We start from the raw sequence: 21,608 nt of genomic DNA on the forward strand, positions 1-21,608 counted from the left end.
AATTTCATTTAAAGGGTCCTAGCATAGGGTCGAGTGGTTTGCCACCCACAATGTCCCACCACCAACATAAAAGGTAATCATGTAGTCTGTACATGACACATTATTATGGTTTGAGTTTTAGACTTTCACTTGCATGGCTTTGATGCGTAAATCATCATCAGATGACACACATAATGCTTTTGTTTTTACATAAGAGATTGTATGATAATAAAGCTATAAACCATAAAAGATAAAACTTTAGCCTCAAACGTGTCTTAAGTTTTATTCAAGCTTACCTTAAGGCTTAAACGCCAAATACAAACCTAGGTGACCGTCTAATCATCAAACCGTCAATAACCCTAGCCTAATTGTCATTTTCAAAATGATTTATCAATCTCAACAGCCAAGTAGTGATGACGTTAATATGCCACCATGGCTCCCATTTTCGATCATGACTTGTGGTTGTCTTGACTAAACGCCACCACAACAACTGCCAGCACATAGAACAATTAGTCATAGCTGCCACCTCTATTGATGAGAATGGCCGCATTGAATACATCTATGTCATCTCGTCTATTGAAAATGTTTGATCTTTCCAACCAAAACATGCTAACATCTCCATCAATCGCTTTCAAACTATAGAGATACATCATTGCCCATCAAACTATATTAAAAGGCGATGGTTATTCACACACCCTTGACCAATCCATACCCACTTTAACATGGGGTTTCATACGATAGTATAGCCCATATACGATCGTATGTAGGGTGTGTGGATAATCAAAAGGTGTATGAATAACATATCCTCATTAAATTAGAGGTCATTCTCATGCTAGACTTATGAAGACATACTAAACAATATTAATTATACTAGGAATCTAGGTTAGTTATTTACATTATGATTAACTAGGGTGAATCATAATTTTTAGCTACACCCTTGCTCAATTGCTTTATTTAAACCTATAAACATATAGGTTAATATTTTCATTTTTTTAGTTTCTGTAAATTAAATAAAAGAAAACAACAAACAAATTAGGTGTAGATTATTGTCTTTTGTAAACAATTGCTTACGATTTTATTGATTCATCTTTGACTATATCTTTGTCTACTTCTATGTCTATGTCTACTTCTAGAAGCAGACCCGTTTTCTTCTAAGTGACATATCCCCTTTGTTTTTTCAAAACATATATTATATATTATGACATGTGTGCCTTAATTTATATTACATGACAACTCATAACATGCTATATGACAATGTTCCGTCTTTTAGTACATATAATAATTGTTAACCAAAGAGAATAAAGGAAAGAAATACATTAAAAAGCAAGTAAATGTATAACATATTCAATTATACATAGCATTGATTAGATCCCATGACTTTTAAAAGGTCAATTTGAGTGTTTTCAAAGTGATAGCTTCTTATTTTGACATATGAAATCATGGAAGAAGATATATTGTGGTAGAACCACTAAGGACTTATAATGTTGGACCGATTTTTCAACTACTATGGAATCATATAGAGTCAACTTGCATTTTAGGCTCATGTTACATCCATTGCATTTGTTTCAACTTGATAGTAACACGACATGGCTCTGTGTGGTCTAAGACCAACGTAAAGTGCAACTAAATCTTGAACTAGTGAGCGCTTAACTAGTTTCTAACAATTAAGTTACAAACGTGTCAATGAACTTTTGGCATTTACCGGTAAGTTATAGTTTTCAACATGTAAATGAAATGAAATGAATATCGTAAAAAAAAAACAATAAATTTTTATGACTCCTAAAATTTGATTTAGCAAGCATTTGATTTTAAAATATTAGATCAACTACCTCCATCTTTTACTTTAGATGTACATCTAATTGCATATGTTTAAAGCTCAAGTTGTAATACAATCTCTAATTCTAATTCTCAAAAACACAACAAATGCGTTTAGCCATTTATCATATTGGATTTCTATTCATCCTACAATAATAATACATTTTTTCTTCAAGTTTACAAACATTCTTGCAAATCCTTACATTCTCATCACTTATCACATTTGTTTTTTTTTTCCAAAATCGTATTATGTTTTAATATTTAATTACTTATGATAATATATAAAAAAACTTTATAGTAAAATAAGCTATATAAATATATACTTTTAGTAGTATAACTTATATTGAAGTATTATAAAAATTGCTTAAAGTTAAACATTACATATTTTTGTTTTTACTTGTTTACTATAACTAAAATAATTTAAAATTAAAAATAAATATGTTAAACACTCAATACTTAGAAAGATAAAGACACTAACCAAAAACTAATAAAAGACGCATCAAAATTCAAATTTGAAATTGAAAGGTTGATGGCCAAACTTTATGGACATAATGGTACAAAAGGCACCAACCAAGTGACATGCCATAGTCGCATACTGTGATAACAACGGAAACATTTTTCTAACATGGAACCAGAAAGACAGGCTTTTAATATGCAATAATAAAATTATAAAAATGGAAGGGAGATAAGGGAGAAAAAAGGTTTTGAGAAATAAGATTCTTAAAACATTTAGTAAATAATTTATAAAAATATTATAGTTGATGGAAAATAAAGTACCACTATTTGAATTTACTAGTTTTAATTAGTCAAAACTTGCCAAACATTAAGCCGTTAATCATGTGTATTAAAAAGCTTAAAGAAACATGAACAAATCCAAACGGACCTATATTTTATAGTACCCAAATAATATTATTATCTATTATCCTTTGTAGTTGATAATCTGATTATATAAAACCGCATGTTCATTTTCAAAATACATCGGATACTCCAAGAAGAAATGAATTAAAAGTAGATGGTCATCATCACATATTAGATACACTTCCACCATTCAAAGTAAATGGCAAATGGCAATAGTGAAGTAATGATTAAAACTTGGTGGTAAACTTTACCAATCGCCCAACATGATGCAAACTATTCTAGGCCATTGCTATGCAAATTAAATAAGATCAATGATGAACATTTATTTCAATATATCACAATATTTCACTAAAAAGAAAATCACCTAATTGGTATGATCACCAATGGAACAATAACTTTTTATCTGGATTATAGCAGAATTTAAGCATGCTGCGTGCGGTTGAGTACAGTCAAACTAAAAAAAATGACTATCTTGAATACCTCTAGTAAGACTGTTTGTTGTGGGAGGAAGTGAAAGAAGTATTTTGTAACATGTAGGCGCCACCTTGGCAACGCGAGATTTCATATTTTAACAAATTAGAGTGTCGTATAATCAGTTGAAACGTGATGGAGTGAGTGAATATTTTTTAATAATTAAAAAGATGAAATGGTGAGGGGGACTAAATCTAATTGGCTTGTATTGTGGCCCGGGGTGGCTCCGTCTTTTTGCCGAGTAGCGTAAATTTATGCGTTTTCGTCCGAAAAAGTGCAAATTTACCCGTTTTCATTAGAAAACTTCACCCCCACCCCGACGTTTTCCTCCAAACTTAGCCGGAAATTGGTATTGTTTATGATGATTAAACTCAAAATAATGTATCAATATTTAAGTTAGATTCAACAATGACTATACATTTTGTAACTTCACTAATAAAAAGTTGTTGGATTTTGGACTTAATGGAGTTTGATTGCTAGATATTGCATGTTATGATATCAAATTGGACAAATTCACTTATTTTTTCCCCCTTTTTCTTTATTATGTACACCCAATTCCACTTGTTTAAAATTTTGATAGTAACAACAAATCACATCTTGACTCACAACAAATCAAATTAAAGTCTAGTTAATAGTGTGTCAAACACGTTAGAAAATGTGGTTGAGTTTGACTCGGTTCACCCAAATTCGCATTCTCATCAATATTGTTGGATGTAAATGTAAATTTAACCCATATATTCATGCACAACATGAACGATCTATGTTTGCAAAACAACTCATTCAAGCCATCTTTGATGACCTAATATAATTCTTGATGTTATATCATATATATATCATACCAGTTAAACTTTCTAATGAATTCAAGTCATCCTTGTTAAAATTATCTGAAAATGGGACTATTTTGTAGCTATTTGTAATGGCATTTGGTAATATAATAATTTCTCTATATTTAATTAAATTATTATTCTAAATAAAAGTGAAAAAAAAATAATAAGAAGAAGAAGCGCAAGCCCATATCAGAATAAGACGTCCAACTCAAAAGCCCACTAAAAGTAGAAACAGAGCTTGGAAGTTGAGACTTGAGTTGAGAGTTAACCCAGTTGGATTGTAATCTGTAAGAACAGAAAAAAGCATAAGATATACACAAAAGCACTTCATATTTCACAATTACTAATTTTTAAATACAGTCTGTAATGTATATTATATAAATAAAAAAATTAAAACAAATAAATATAGTCTATACTAATATTATATAATATTACTATTTTTAATATTATATATTATAATGTATATAAATAAAAAAACTCATTAAAATTGACTCGGTTTTGAGTAAAATTGCAGATAAAAATAAACACGTCTCAATGATATATTCAAAATCTTGTAAACCCTATATTTAAAAGTTATAAAAGAAAAAATAAATATAAGTGAAATTAACAATAATAATTAAATATTAAAGAATAAAGGATAACAAAGTTTGACCATCAAAGACATATTTTGATCAAAAAACTTGCCGGGAAAGACGGATTTGAAAACTTTTAAATGGCTCAAACAAAACTCGTTTGCGAAAACAAATTTGGTTCAAAAGTTGTCATTGCCGACGAGTTTTGAATGTATTTTTTTGGGAATTTAAGAAAAAAGTAAGAACATTTTGGGACAATCTCTCGTTAAAAAAGACATTTTGAAAAATTTTCCATTTTTAATTTTGGGTCTATCTATCAAATTTTTATTTGAATCAGTTAAATATATCCTCTTGTCCGCATATCCTTTTTCTTTATTGGAAATTGGATTTTGTAAACTACTAGTCGTCCCGACCAGTTGACATCAAGAATTCAATCGTCACGACTACTTTAAAATACTTATTTATGGAATTCTTTGCAAATGATACCTAAAACTTAAAACTTGCTTTCGAAAATATTTATTTTAAGAATTTTCCCTTGTTTATATTATGAAGTTATAAAATAGTGGATGGTTGTTTAATTTTCAGGAGAAAAAGGAATTAGTCAGAATACCGTAAGTCCTCTACACTAGAAGGGATCTTTTTTTATCGGATAATCAAAGCTAGAAGTTGTGGCTGATTTATGTTGTATACACAAACCTGGCGCGACTTCTTTATTCTTAATATTATCTTTGCTAGAAGTTGTGGCTAATTTACATTATAAACAAGAGCCCGCACAATGCACGGACTTTAAAACCTATTATATATATATGAGATGGTTCAAGAGAGAAGTGAATTTATTGCGAGAAGTGTGAGAAGTTAATTATAACCCTTGTTTTAGTTTGATTTATGGCTTAGATTCAACATGGCAATGCTGTAATTACTGGCTTTATAATTTTATTGCATTTTAATACAAAGGGTATTCTCGTATTTTACTTCATATACATAGAATCTGAAACACTTGATTGATAATCAAATCATTGATTCGTGGCCACCATTAACTATCAAAATTAAATGTTTCAAAATTACAATAGTGGGGATGAAACTGATGGTTTTGAAGATTACGTAATAAACAAAGTAATTTCACTTTTTCTTTGTGTTTTTTTTATCAATCTCATGATCTCATCCATCGTAAATGATATCATGGTTACACGTGTCAACTTGTTTTCCCTACATGATATTTATCATGAAAATAAAAATAATTCTAGACTAAAATTAGGTGTTTTTTTTTGGTATGCTCTTTACGATGTATGTTTATTATGTTAATAGGGGTTTTTAATTTCATGTTAAGGATATGTATATTTGATACCATTATGTGGTACGTAATCATTGATGTGTAGGTGAATAATTTGGTGAAGGCTATAATGTCAATTTGTGAAGGATAACTACATTATTATTGTTAATGTAATTAAAATATATCTAGTGTAGGATTTAATTATGGTATGTTATATGTGACACATCATCAAGACTACATAAATTCTACACAATTTATACAAAGTCTGTCAATTTCAAAACAACATAATCCTACACAATTAACACAAAAGCCTACATATTGTAAAGCAAACACAATATTATGTGTAGGTGAATATTAGTACGTGTTGTTGAAAGTTAATAACTGACAATCTGTGTAGGCGAATATGTAATATGTGTAGGCGTATATGAGTTGTGTGTAGATGAAAATAAAATAAACTAACAATGTGTAGGCGTGTTGGTGTACGTGTTAATTTGAGTATATATTATGTTAAGTGTAGTATGTGTAGTGCTTATCTGAAAATTATGCATTTTTTTAATATGCTATGTGTAGTTATGTTTATGTAGTATATATGTATATATTATTTTAAGTGTCGGTAGTATTAGGATATCTGCTTGTAGCATTTCTAAAACGTATGTTATTAGTATAGTCTGTATAGGTTAATATGAATATATGTGTAGGTTCTTAATATGTCTGCATGTAGGTTATTAGATAAACTTAATTATCACATAAATTAACTAATAAAAAATAAAATTGAAACTCGAAAAAATTAATGTGGTGGCTCTTTGTGTAGTTAAATACATATTGATGTTATTATTATTACATTATTTTTATTATTATTATTGTTGTTTTTTTCTTTATTATAAAATTTTATTACTTTTTTTATTTATTATTATTATTTTATTATTTTATTTTTTGCCTTTTCTATATGTGAAATTGTTAATATGTAAACATACTTTAATATAAGGGAAAATCAATTACATAACAAAAAAAAAGCACTGTTCGTCGTGACATAGTTTTAACTAAAAATACCAATTTAAAAAGAAATAAAAGGTGATCATATAAAGTTTAATGTTATGCGATTTTGTTTAATGTCTTATCATGTTTTTTAAATTCAAATAACAAATAATGCACTAATAAAGAATAAATTGAAACTTCCAAAAACAAAAAAACCATACTTACCAGAATAAACTAATTTAATCTTTACCTTTATACCCTTTTATTTAATTAAAAAGAAAAAAGAAACGAAATTTTGTGATTGGATGAAATGATTTCTCACACTTATCGCATTAATATGATTTCTCGCCTGAACTTAAGTATATATATATATATATATATATATATATATATATAGGAGAAGTATAGTTTGAAAACCCTCTTGAGTTGAAAAAACCCGTGAAAACCCTATGTAACATCGTTTTTTTTGTTACATGTAATATATGTTGTTACATTTAATACAAAACATTGAAAACATAAAAAAAATGTTTTTCTAATTTTTTTAGTAATTTTTATATATGTTTTCAGGATAAAGAAAATGTAAATAAACTTTTACATTTTTTATTAACTTTAATTGTGGACCACAAGATTTAATCTTTAATTAAAAACATGTGGTTGAGAATGTGTGTCTAGAGTTTTCATAACTCAAATGAGTTTTTATTCTAACCTAACCGTATATATATATATATATATATATATATATATATATATATATGTATATTAAAAGACAACTTTCTTGAGCATATGTGTTGTATTTTATATTGTACTCACTCTCAAGCTTTGGTATGTTTGAGAAGTGAAGAAACCAGATTTGATTATTTACCTATGTTTGGATTTCTAAATATGCTTTGGTTGTGTTAGGCTTCCAGTTTAAATTGAGTAGTTGTAGCTTTCATGGGGTTTATAACTACATTGATTTCATGAATATTGATTTATATTACAGTGAATACAGAGTATTTGACCTAAGCCTTTTTATATTAACCTATTTACTTTTTTAACTGCTATTTAAATGTTCTCCAAGATAAGTTGGGAAATTATTTTGAGCATTATTTGGACACCAGAGCGTTCAATGACTATCATTTGAAAACAAAATGGTGTAAAGGGGTGCTCAAAAAAGTTAATATTTTCATTTGGTGTCTACTTTTGAATCGGCTCCCGACGAGAGATAATCTACGCGATGAAGGTTTTGATATCCGTATCTTATGTCCTTTTTGCCCACTGGAGAAAGAGAGGGGTATCGCTCAGTCTATTTTGATATTAGTTTTCAAGTGGCTAGAGATTCATTTTACAGGCCTGTACCGCCCTGCTGCTCTCTTCGAATGGTTAGATAGTTCAAAGTTGGGGGTTTTAAAAAAAATCAATGGTGGAAGGCATCTTCTCAATTACATGGTGGGTGTTATGGTATTCTAGGAATGAAGTTGTATTTCGAGCCAATGATCCTCGAAAAAAATCTTATTTTAAAGACGACCATTCATTATTCTTATCTTTGGATCCGTAATAGTAATAGTAAGGTTAATATTGGTGGGATCAAGCGGATGAAAAATCCAATTTTATATAAGTAATTCCTTTTTGATTTTGGTTAGATTTTTTCAAACCATTTTCGGTTATCTGTAATATAATTTCTTCATGTTCAAAGAAAAAAAAAAACTCTTTTTTACGAGCTTGCATTCATGCTGTTTTCAAGATGGTAAAAGATTAGGTGATTGTATTATACCATTTTGATTTTGATGCAACTATGATGTTATAATAACAATTAACCCTCCCACAATAACAGAGATCGTCGTGTGTACTTACATCATATTAATTCTATAACAAGCAATTCCAACATTATTAATACCATCAAACAATCATAGTTGTTGGTTTGGAACGTGAACAAAAATGACCATTCCTTACTGATCATTATTACTATTAATCTATTATTATTATGATTCTACATCGATACTCATCCATACCTTGTGGCACAACAAACACAAAGGTCTTGTAGACAACCTGATGCTCCAATAGGATAAAAAGAAGGAACAATATCATAGCATTTATTCGAACAAGAAATGTCCGTGCAATCATATACTCCGAACTCATAAGTGAAAAGAACCGAACCAAAAGCTGCATGTGAATAATAAACCAAAATTAGACTAAGTATATCGTAAAAAAAGGTAATACTGAATAAAAAAAATCACCTCTGCGGTTTGCGGGGCTTCCCCGGTGATCTGATTCAAAAGAAGCATGTAAAATAACACAAAACACACTAACTTCATCCCCATTAAAGTGTTTGTTTCCAGTTGACCTTGATCTACAGAGGCACACCATCAATAGAGATGAAATGTAAATGAAAGAAGGTGTGAGTGATGAATTGATGTTGGTGTATTAGCAACCTATTTATATCACGTTGTGAAGGTAGTGAGAGGAAGTTATGATTCAATTTTAACTACATGTTGGGGTTACAAGCACATAATTAATTGAGAGTTAAAAAAATTATTATCACTATCTGTTTATTTTATATACTTAATACTTTAAAGGAAAAATGTTAACAAATTATAACTGTAATTTTTTATCATATTTAATTTGAATTTAATAAGTTACATATATAGTTGTAACTGAAATGCTAACATTTATTGTTATACAAAAGTGCTAAATCTAGGTGAAAAGAAATATTTATATAACCAAATGTTATATCTAGTTCTATATAAATATATTACGAGGAAAGTGAATATAGGCTGTAACGTATTTAACTTAGATGCAAAACCAAATGCAACCAAAAAATAAGTTAATTCTTTTTACTTACTATTTCCTCTCCCTTAATTTGGTAACGTTTTGACTAAAAATCGTCTAAGATTTAATATATTTTTTATGATTACTATTTACTAACATATTAATTTCAATACTTTATGTTTGCAAGCAATTAAAAGAATTTTGTGCAATTGAACCGATGGAATATTTCTATACAAGGCAAAAGAGGTTAGATTACAGTAGCATGCTTTCATGAAACACATCCGAGTTGAAGATAATATAAAATATTTTAAGAAATTGATTTCATAAATAATCTGTTCATATGAATCTAAAGCCAAAATTGTACCAATTCGTTATGAGTTTCAGTTTTTCTGATTACAAACATGTCAATTCCAAATTTTTATGTTTATGGAGAATTAGATGAAATTTTGTGAAGCTTCAATTGTTAGAAAGTTTTTATTCCAAGGGAAAGATGCTATATTAGGAAGAAACACATTCGAGTTGAAGACAATTATATATATTTTATTAAATTAATTTGTAAATAGTTTTATTCGTATGAATCTGAAACCATAATGGGAATAGTGTTTCATATGTCATTGCTGGTTAGTGTTGACTGTTGAATAGCATATAGTTAATCAAACGAGGAGATATTTAAGGAAGAAGAAATAGGAGATAAACACACAATTTATTTTTTAGTTACATTTTATCAAAACTACGTAGTTTTGATGAGTTTGTATCTAAGTTAGATATGTTACAACCCCATATTTACTTTTTTAAAAAATTACATATAAATTATAATGTGATTAATATGATTAATCGCCAGTCTCTACCCTATTGCTCTACTAGCGGCCAAGCAAGTTCCACAACATTTCTTCTATTAATCATCAATACATACTTTTTGCAGGATTTAAACTATTCGCCTTTAAGACGGAAAAGACACCATATCATCACACCATATTTGTAGGGTACAATTAATACTTATTTTAACTCTCAAATTATTCAAGTGGAAACTTATACTAAAATCTTAACGACTGCTGATGCTAGTAAGCGTGCTAATAAGTTGAATGATCATTAGCTACAAGTGAGTCTTAACGACCGCTATCTAACACACACATTCATTGGTTGCATATAAGTGAATCCGTGTGTTCACAAGATGGGTGGGGGGCTTGCTCGGTTGGACTTCAAACTTCTTAGCATTTATGAGGATAGGGACATGACTACTTTTGTTAGTGTCCTTTGTTTATAGACTAATTTCATCAATGGCCTTAGCAGTTTCCATGATTGATTGTTGGATGTGTAATCGTATAAACGATAACACGAAAGAAAGAAATGCAGAGAAGCGAGAAATTTTATTACTCTGGAATCAAAAATTACATACAAATGAAAACAAACAACCAATATATACTACAACATATGCGCCGCATATGTTGACATATGCGCTCACACCCCCCTCAAGTTGGAGGTTGAGAAAACCCCAACTTGCGCAATAGCTCATGAAAATGAGGCCCTGGCAAGCTCTTTGTAAATAAATCTGCAAGTTGATCAGTAGTCTTCATATGTATGAGATTAATGAGACATTCTTGTAATTTTTCATGAACAAAATGACAATCAATCTCTATATGTTTTGTTCGCTAATGAAAGACCGGATTCTTGGCATTGTAAATAGCAGCTTGACTGTCACACTTGATGGTAACGGGAGTAATGTTAGGAACATTAAACTCAGTAAGAAGTCGAGTTAACCATGCAAGTTCAGCTGTAACACGACGAAGTGAGCGATACTCAGCTTCAGCAGAACTCAAGGAAATAGTGGGTTGTTTCTTGGATTCCAAAGAAATAGGAGAACCACCAAGAGAAACATAAAATCCACTGACCGATCTTCGTGTATTAGGACAGGCCGCCCAATCCGAATCACAGAAAGCCCATATGTAACATTTCGGATTTTCTAAACCCGTATTCGTTTGCGTTTAACCCAACCTGGAGTATTTTGGGATCTTTATTATAAATTAAAAATCAAGTTATTATAAGTAATTAAGTTTAAAATGTTCACTTTAGGTCCCTTATACTTTATATGTTGTTCAAGTCTTAAACTATGCATAAAAAGTTCGTTAAATGACCTAAATCCAAACTATAGAGACTAAAGTTGACAAAATATGAAATTTTCCTCTTTTTGGCCGAAGCACCATGTGGTGGGGTGGCCTACGCCCACCACGCGGCGCTATAGGCTACTTGCACAGCCCGTTTCGTTTATTATTGATTCCTAGTTCGTTTTTGGTCCAAAATCGATTATTTTAGGACATAATCGAGTGTTTTATGTAACACCGTGAAAATACCCCATCTAATTTTGGCTAAAAATGTCAATTCTGAAAGTTAAAGGACTGAAAATGAAAAAATTGAGTTTTGAGACCCATCGCGCTACGTGATGGTCTCCTGACTAACTCCGTCGTGCTACGCGACAGAGAATCACACAGTTCAAGAAAAAAGGGGGCGCCGCGTTACGCGACGGCCAAACCTAACTGGTCCATCGCGCTACGCGATGACCAGGTTAAGTAACCCGGGACACGTGGCCAACCACGTGTCAACACGTGGCAGCTTCTGATTAATTGCGGCGTCGCGCTACGCGACGGACTTGGGGAAAAGGCCATCGCGCTACGCGATGGTCTGCAAAACTCGCCTATAAAAGGGCAGCTACCGGTTCAAGCCAATGCATCTCATTTTCACCTTCATTTCACACACATAACCTAGGAAATCGTGCCAAGGTTGTTCCGGGGTTCCGAGGGCTGTTCTTGCGAAGAAACGAGGAGTCGTTACGCTGTTAACGAGCTGTTGATCATGTAAACGAAGTACAAGCTGAATTGCTGCTGATTTCTTAAGTTCTTAAGTCCCATCAAGCCGATTAAGGTAGGATTAAGGTTAAGTTATTTTACTAGTTACTTTAAATATCTAGTTACAACTTAGTTAAGGATATGGTCGTTAAACTGTTAATATTTTCCAAGTAATGTTTTACAAAGCAAAGACGTTGCTTCCACGTGAAGTAATGTTACAAAAACTATTATTTTGACGGGCATGTAGTAACTGGAAGAGGGGTATCATTAGTAGACTCTTCTTGCCTAAGGAAAGCAATTCGTAAAAATCCCAATCAACCGCGGGACCCGTTTGCTTACCTGGAGAAGTTTACCAACGTGATATCCTTTATTAGGCCAAAACGTGCTATTCCAAAAGTCATATGTAAATCCAAATTATTTTCATAAAACGACTATAACTATACTAAGGATTAGATCAGACTGCAAGTCTGCTGATCAGACCTCGAGTCTGCTGAAACTGAATCAGACTTCAAGTCTGCTTATCAGACCTCAGTCTGCTGAAACTGAATCAGACTTCGAGTCTGCTGAAACTGAAACATACTTAAAGTCTGCTGAATAATACCAATTAGGTACTTATGCAAACCTTTTATGATATATAGGTTAATAGCATACTGAAGCCAAGGAGGTTAATATTTCTAACTGATAATATAAGGTGAACACGTTAACCTTTTACTGTTTGAACTGATTTTACTCTTGTAATAGACTGGTTGTTTATTACAAAGAGTCTGATAAATGTTTGCATGAGATATAATCTCTAAAATCGTTATAAATACAAAATAGATAATAAAAAGCAACTCAGACCGAATACACATGTGTCTGGATCCAAACATAACTGATAATTGGCATACAAAACCAAGTCAGTCATAGCCGGTTCTCCAACAGGGTTGCATAGCCTAGGGGAAGGTTGTCTCCGAATAGGGGCTATGTACTCGGGAAACCTTTGAGTTGTGTGTGTAGGGCAGTGGTACAAATCCCGGGAATGAACATGCATTCCTGCTGAGATTGTGAAACAGAAAACTATGTTTGTATTTAACGACTGTTATAAATGTTTTATCGAGTCAACGTTTCACCAGCATATAGCTGACGTGCTTTTCTCACTCTTGCAGGTAATTAGATGACCACAGATGTATACAAGGATTGGAGTCTTAGAAGATCGCTCGAGATGGCTCGTTTTTGGATACTTATAAATCATTGTATTATTAATATCACTGTTTGTAAAACTAAAACTTGGGTGTTTTAATTCCCGAGAAATTTTGGTAATGTAATTTAATATTTTAATATTAAAAGACTTTCCCTAAAATGAACCCGCTACTCTGACATATTTACAAAACATGTACCAACTGCTGGTCACACCACTAGGCCTTGGACCGGGGTATGACAGGTTGGTATCAGAGCCATCGGTTTTAGTGAATTAGGTATTAAAAATTAGTACCTAAGCTTTAACCATTTATCTGATAAGTAGGGATAAGTTATGATTGATAGTCTGCCTGTCCCTAAGTTATTATATATGCATATGTCATACACTAACTACTACGGACAAAAACGTCGGGTCGCAAGGCGATCTAATCCTGCCCCCGATGCTGAGCCGTCTGACCGAGTTAGCACAAACTTTGGTCCTAGATGGCCAATTGTTTCGGAAATTCCGACTGAACCGGTGTATGTAAACCCGGCTGATCTGAACCCGATGAATCCAAACCAACTACACCCTGTTGATCAAATCGATCCTTACTTGGCTTACGGAAGACAACCAATTTATGCTCCAGGAAGTCCAGAAATGAATCGAAATATCCAGTGACACTTCCGAAAGTGTTCCAATGACCGGTACCCTGAACTATTACCCATATGATCTGGAATTTCAAAGTAGAGTCAAACAAGAAACTAGTACTGAATCTTCGAATTGGATGAACTGTCATTCCAACCAGAGTCTATGGCATTTTGGATCACCCCCACCAGGTGATCAAACTTTAGCTGAACCAAGTCGAAGATCGGTTTATTATTCTGATAATCCTAATTTTCCACCGTATCACGGACCTGTACCAACCATAGCTGAACAAGCGAACGAGATACGGGAAGAAGGCCGCTTGATTGAAGAATTTTATACAACCAACCTTCCTGATGAGGAAATGCAGACTTATATAGCTAATCCTCACCTGTATGCGAGAGAAAACGCTTATCTTTTTCCTTCGGCATCCGCACCGGTAGGGTATCCTAACCCACCCAACTCGGTGATGGATGAATTAAGAAACGAAATGATCAAAAAGAAAAATATGGGCGATAAGATCATAAAAAAATGTGATAAGATGAAGAAGATGGTTAAGAAATGGGCTAAAGATTAGGATTATATAACTGATGTTGTTGTATTTCTATCTTTTCGTAATACTATGAATAAAAGTTTGCGTGTTGTGTTTTAAATTCATGTATTCATATGATTTACAGAATGTCTGAACAACGAGAAATCCGAGTCAGTCAAGGGAGTCAAGCTGACAAAGCGAAGACCCCTGAAAATAATAATTCACTTCCTGAAGAATATATTGGAGGTATACGTGATATGATAAAAGAAACGGTTTTCCCACTAATCAAGGAAGCTGTAACTCCTCTAATAAAGATGGTGCAAGACCATACGGCTAATTCTAAAAGTTTAGCCAAGTCAAAATCAGTTAAACAAATACAGCCAAGCCACAGCGTATCAGTACATACAAAAAGAAAAGAAACTGAAAAGACAAAAGATGAAGAAGAAAAGAAACAAGAAAGTTCAACTGCTGAACACGTCCCGAGCAAAACAAAAAGATCAAAAGTTAGCATGGGATGTACCTTCAAAGATTTCCAAGTGTATAAACCAAAGGAATTCTATGGGGATAAAGGGGAAATAACTACTCTCCGTTGGCTCGAAGAGATGGGAGTCCATAATTATTATAAGTAAATGTACCGAGGAAGAAAGCATCCAGTACTCTTCTCAAATGTTTAAAGGAGAGGCACTGGAATGGTGGAACAAGTTGATTGAAATCAAAGGAAGGAGTAATATGTACAATCTGGAATGGAAAACTTTCAAAGAACTGGTCAAACAAAGGTTCTACCCGATACATGAAGTTGATCAAATTCAGACCAAGTTATGGAATCATAAGGTTATCGGCACTAATCTCAAGGAATACAACACGAAGTTCCTTGAATACTGTAGACTTGTACCGCACCTAGTTACACCGGAGTACAATAAAGTAACCAAATACATCTATGGGTTGCCAAAGGAAATTTGTGATCATGTAAAATCACACATGCCTGCTAGCATTGAGTCTGCCATTGAATTAGCAGGATATTTGATGGAAAGTATGATTCGAAATAAGGATGAAGAGAAAAAGATGGTGGTAGAAAGGAAGAGAGAGAATGATGGTAGACAAAAGTTTGGAAGGGGTAACGAGAAGATGGTGGTTTTCAATCGACCACTGTGCAAAAACTATGAAAAGAAACATAAGGGAAAGTGCATGAGACCGGTTGTGAGGTCCGAAGTTCGTACATTTGATCCATTCTCGACTTGTAATTTTTGCAAGAGACCAGGGCACAAGGAGGAGGATTGTAGGAAGAAGTTAATTGTTTGTTTTGATTGTGGTGAGAAAGGGCACTTTAGTGCGGAATACACTAAGAAGAAACCGACAGCTGGAGGCGCCAGTGGTAGTGGTGCCAGGAATAAAGCCAAGAGAGGAAATGCCTGTGCATTCATGCTTAACACTCAAAAGGCGGGAGAAATACCAGATGTGATTACTGGCACGTTTCTTATTAATAATGCTTATGCTAGAGTTTTATTTGATTATGGAGCTAATCAGAGTTTTATAGATTATAAATTCTGTGATCTATTGAATGAATCTCTAGCTAAATTAAGTAAGCAATATGAAGTAGAAACAGCTAATGGGTCATTAATCAAAATATCTGAGGTATTAAATAGTTATATTACCTTAGCCGGATATGAAATGCCAGTGCTTTTGTTACCAATGGAGTTAGATGTATTTGATGTTATTTTAGGGATGGACTGGTTAGCCACCAACCAAGCCCAAATAATATGTAACGAAAAGGCTATTGAAATTTTAACTCCAGATAAGAAAATGATGCGAATAGCTGGCGATAAAGAATCTGGTAAAATAGGAATCATTTCAAAAATAAAAGCTAGTCATTGTGTGAGAAAAGGTTGCTTAGCATTCATGGCTTATGTAACCAAGGAGCCCGAGTCTAAGAAACTAGAAGAGGTCCCAATTGTCACTGAATTCAAGGATGTATTTCCTGACGAATTGCCTGGAATTCCACCTGATCGAGAAGTTGAGTTTAGAATCGACTTAGTTACGGGAACAGCTCCAATTGCTAAATCTCCTTATAGATTAGCACCAACTGAGATGAAGGAACTGAAAAAGCAGCTGGACGAGTTATTGGAAAAAGGATTTATTCGACCAAGTTCTTCACCATGGGGAGCTCCAATATTGTTTATTAAGAAGAAAGACGGATCAATGAGGATGTGTATTGATTACCAGGAATTGAATAAAGTTACAATCAAGAATCGATATCCGTTACCGAGAATTGATGATCTTTTCGATGAATTACAAGGAGCAAGTTGTTTTTCAAAAATTGATCTAAGATCCGGGTATCATCAATTGAAGGTTCAAGAAGAAGATATATCCAAGACTGCATTTAGAACCTGATACGGACATTATGAGTTCACTGCTATGCCTTTTGGACTCACTAATGCTCCGGCAGCTTATATGGATATGATGAACCGAATCTACAAACCTTACTTGGATAAGTTTGTTATTGTCTTTATTGATGACATTCTTATCTATTCCAAGACGAAAGAAGAACACCAAACTCATTTGAAAACCATACTAGAAACATTAAGGAAAGAGAAGCTTTTGCCAAATTCTCAAAATGCGAATTCTGGTTATCCGAAGTACAATTTCTTGGGCATATGGTTAATGAGAAGGGCATTCAAGTTGATCCAGCGAAGATTGAAGCTATTACCAAATGGGAGAAACCCAAGACCCCGACTCAAATAAGAAGTTTTCTGGGATTAGCCGGTTACTATAGAAGATTCATACAAAACTTTTCAAGAATAGCGGTTCCATTAATTTCACTTACTCGAAAATCTGTTAAATTTGAATGGGGACCAAAACAGGAAGAGGCGTTTGAGACTCTTAAACAAAAATTAACAAACGCACCTGTCTTAGCCTTACCTGAGGGGCAAGATAATTTCATTGTATATTGTGATGCTTCGCATACAGGAATAGGATGTGTTTTGATGCAAGGGAAGAAGGTAATTGCTTATGCTTCACGACAATTAAAAGTTCATGAAAAGAATTACACCACACATGATCTCGAACTTGGAGCTGTAATTTTCGCGTTGAAATTATGGCGACATTATTTATATAGTGTAAAATTTATCGTATATACTGATCACAAAAGTTTGAAGCATATATTTGATCAGAAAGAATTGAACATAAGACAGAGGCGATGGATGGAGACGTTGAATGATTATGATTGTGAAATAGTTTACCATGTAGGTAAAGCTAATGTGGTAGCTGATGCTTTAAGTAGAAAAGAACATGAAAAGCCAAAAAGAATAAGAGCTTTGAGGATGGAACTCAAGGTTGATCTATTAATCGAGATTAAGGAAGCTCAAAAGTTGTCCCTAGAACAAGAAAATATAAAGGCTGAAAAAGAAAATGGAACAATAGATCAATTAGTTAAAGGTGACGATGATATACTCAGATTAGGGAAAAGAATCTGGGTACCAATGGTTGGGAGCTTGCGGGAGAAAATATTGGAAGAAGCTCACAACTCTAAGTATATGATGCATCCGGGAAGTGATAAGATGTATCATAATCTCAAGGATGATTATTGGTGGATCGGAATGAAGAGAGAGATCGCCCTGTATGTAGCAAAATGTTTAACATGTTCAAAGGTTAAAGCCGAGCATCAAAAGCCTCTGGGATTGTTAACACAACCCGAGATTCCGATATGGAAATGGGATATGATTACCATGGATTTTATTATGAAATTACCTAAGACATCCTGACAAAATGATGCTGTCTGGGTCATTGTTGATAGACTGACCAAATCAGTCCATTTCATTCCAATTCAAGAAACATATAGCATGGATAAATTGGCACAACTATATGTGGAAAACATTATATCATTGCATGGTGTGCCATTGTCAATCATATCTGATAGAGATAGTCGTTTCACTTCCAACTTATGGAGAAGTTTTCAAAAGGGGCGATGGGTACGCGGTTAAATTTGAGTACTGCTTATCACCCACAGACAAATGGACAAAGTGAAAGAACAATTCAAACATCAGAAGATATGCTTCGCGCTTGTGTTATAGATCTAGGTGGAAGCTGGGGTACTCACCTAGCATTGATGGAATTTTTGTCTAACAATAGCTATCACACAAGCATACAAATGGCTCCATATGAAGCACTATACGGACGGAAATGTAGAACACCTGTATGTTGGTCTGAAATTGGTGATAATCAGTTATCAGGTCCCGAGATTGTTTAACGAACAACTGACCAATTAATTCAAATCCGAGAAAGATTGAAAGCAGCACGTGATAGACAGAAGAGTTATGCTGATGTAAGACGAAAACCGTTAGAATTCAAAGAAGGAGATAAAGTGTTGCTAAAAGTATCACCTTGGAAGGGTGTAGTTCGTTTTTGAAAGAAAGGGAAATTAAGTCCGCGTTTTGTTGGACCATTCAAAATTGTTGAAAGAATAGGTCCTGTAGCTTATTGACTTGAGTTACCCAAAGAAATGCAAGGAATCCATGACATATTTCACGTATCGAATCTACGGAAATATTTAGCTGATGAGACACTTGCTATGCCTTTAAAAGATGTACAAGTGAATGAGAAACTCAAGTTTGTAGAGGAGCTGATACAGATTGAAGACAGGCAAACCAAGTTTTTAAAGCGCAAAAGGTTGAAATTGGTAAAAGTAAGATGGAATTCTCAACGTGGTCCGGAATTCACTTGGGAAATTGAGTCTGAGATGAAATTCTTCCATGAGAAGAGGCAATTCCATGAGAAGAGAAATTCTTCCATGAGAAGATAAATTCCATGAGAAGAGAAATTCTTCAATGAGAAATTCTTCCATGCTAAATTCCATGACCCCCGTTAGCTGAGGGTTTCATTAGCATAGATATAAGATATACTAGTAATAGATAATTGACACGCGTAATGTATTGTACAGTTAGCCGTGCACAACTAAGGAATGGCATTACCATCAACGGCGAGAGAAACCGACTCCAGGTGAGTTTCTAGCCCCTTATTAGTTATGTTTTCGGGGCTGTGTGCATACCCAATGTGATAGTTGTTAATACACTTACCTTAAGTGGAGAGTGTATGATACGCGTATGATATGTGTATGATATATGTATGATTAAGTATTGAATGTTATGATAGAATGTTTATACGAATGAATATGTATGTATGTATGTATGTATGTATGTATATATATATTTATATACATGATTAGAAGATATGTATAGTATGCACGTATGAAAATAAATGTATGAAAGAGTGAAGAGACAGGTATGGTTGTATGGTTAGTTGAGACAGAGGGACCAGACCCTAATAATATCTGAGACAGAAGGGACCATGCCCTAATAATATCTGAGATAGAAGGGACCAGACCCTAATAATATCTGAGACAGGAGGGACCAGACCTTAAAAATATCTGTAATGGTAGAGATGGTGTAGGGGATTAAGAAAGAAAGCAAGAGAGCACGAATGAATGTATGTATGTATGTAAAGCAAGAATGAAAGAAGTAATAGTAAGTAAAGTCCGAAATACGTATCTCCGGACACGTATGAGTAAGAACATGAATGTATTGTATGTTAATTGATTAACTAGAACTCACTCAGCGTAGCTGACTTTTAGTATGCACGCAGGTGAATAGGATGCGACGGGTTGCTTGAGGGAAGCCTCGTGACAACAAAGTGAAGACTGGCATCGAAGAAAAGAAGATTCACGTGTCGTTTACGTTATCTTTTAAGACTTAATGTATTTTGTTTAAAAACAAGCACTTATGTTATGTAAGAATGTTTAATATTATGTATTCCGCGAAAGGTTTTTTATTAACTCTGATTTTAGAACTGTGTTTATGAGTAAATTCAACGCCAAAGTAGGGCTTCCGGGAATGGGGCTTTACATAAGATAAAATAACCCACGCCACTAAAATGTGTCCTACACAACATAATATTTGCACATAAATAAATAAGTACATAATACAAAATGACTTCCTACATAGCATAACTATATCCTACAGTCATATGTTAATTAGTTGAATACAATTTAAATCCTACACAAATACAAAATGAGTTCCTACATTGCATAAGTAACTCCTACACTGATAAAATGTTGACCAAATTCGCAATTATGAGTTATCATACACAAAACCATGATGTACTACACCGTAAAACAAATATAGCACACAACATAACTTTCCCACACAACAATCATTACATAAAACGCATATAATAGACATCAAAATAAATTAAATAAGACACCAAATGAATAGTTTTAACTCGAAAGATTTAGAGGCTAATGACATGGTAGTTGGAAACAAGGGCCGAACCAAGAACGAATAGAGGTTGGTCACAATCATTCGGGAAAATTGGTTGCAAGATATTCATTTTGTTTTGTTAGATTTATAAAAAAAAAATCATGATTTTATAATATAAACTGATTTCTTAACCCACTCATTCAGATCATCATCTTTCCCGTTAAAACCCTAGAAACTGCCAAAATTCCATCTCAAAAATTTGTTCAATATAAACAGAGTTTGTTACATTGGGGCATTTGATTGGGATGTGAAAATGAATAGAATGATAAATTGCATACCTCAGATGGTGTCCGACTAGGCGACGACCGAGTTTAGCCGGAAAACTAACGGCGACCGCCGGTGGCTAGTAGAGAGTATAATTTCGAGGGGGTAAATTTGCTAGTAAAGGTGTGTGATTGAATCATCTTATAAATATTGTAGAATCACAGTTGATTTCAAGAAGGGTTTAGTGACAGTGAATGATATGATTAGAGTTGATTAAGGCTAAAAAAAAGGAAACGATTCAACTTATTTGTGTTTATTTGATTCTGGCCTACACAAAATGGACAAATTTACCCTTTTTATATAAAAAAATATGTTATAATGATGTCTTGGTAATTACAAATATGCCATTTC

General features: G+C 33.2%; 1 protein-coding gene across 1 annotated transcript; it reads left to right on the plus strand.

The window, feature by feature from the left end:
* Nucleotides 1-15,351: 15,351 nt before the first annotated feature.
* LOC143558913 (uncharacterized) lies at nt 15,352-18,705 on the plus strand. The gene is made up of 2 exons (XM_077047650.1): nt 15,352-16,828; nt 18,599-18,705. Exons 1-2 carry the CDS (start codon nt 15,352-15,354, stop codon nt 18,703-18,705), a joined length of 1,584 nt encoding a protein of 527 aa, XP_076903765.1.
* Nucleotides 18,706-21,608: the final 2,903 nt, after the last annotated feature.

This window comes from Bidens hawaiensis, unplaced genomic scaffold, assembly GCF_021521415.1.
Source record: "Bidens hawaiensis isolate Kalapana, Puna unplaced genomic scaffold, B.hawaiensis_p1.1 tig00019670_1, whole genome shotgun sequence".
Classification (NCBI taxonomy): domain Eukaryota; kingdom Viridiplantae; phylum Streptophyta; class Magnoliopsida; order Asterales; family Asteraceae; genus Bidens; species Bidens hawaiensis.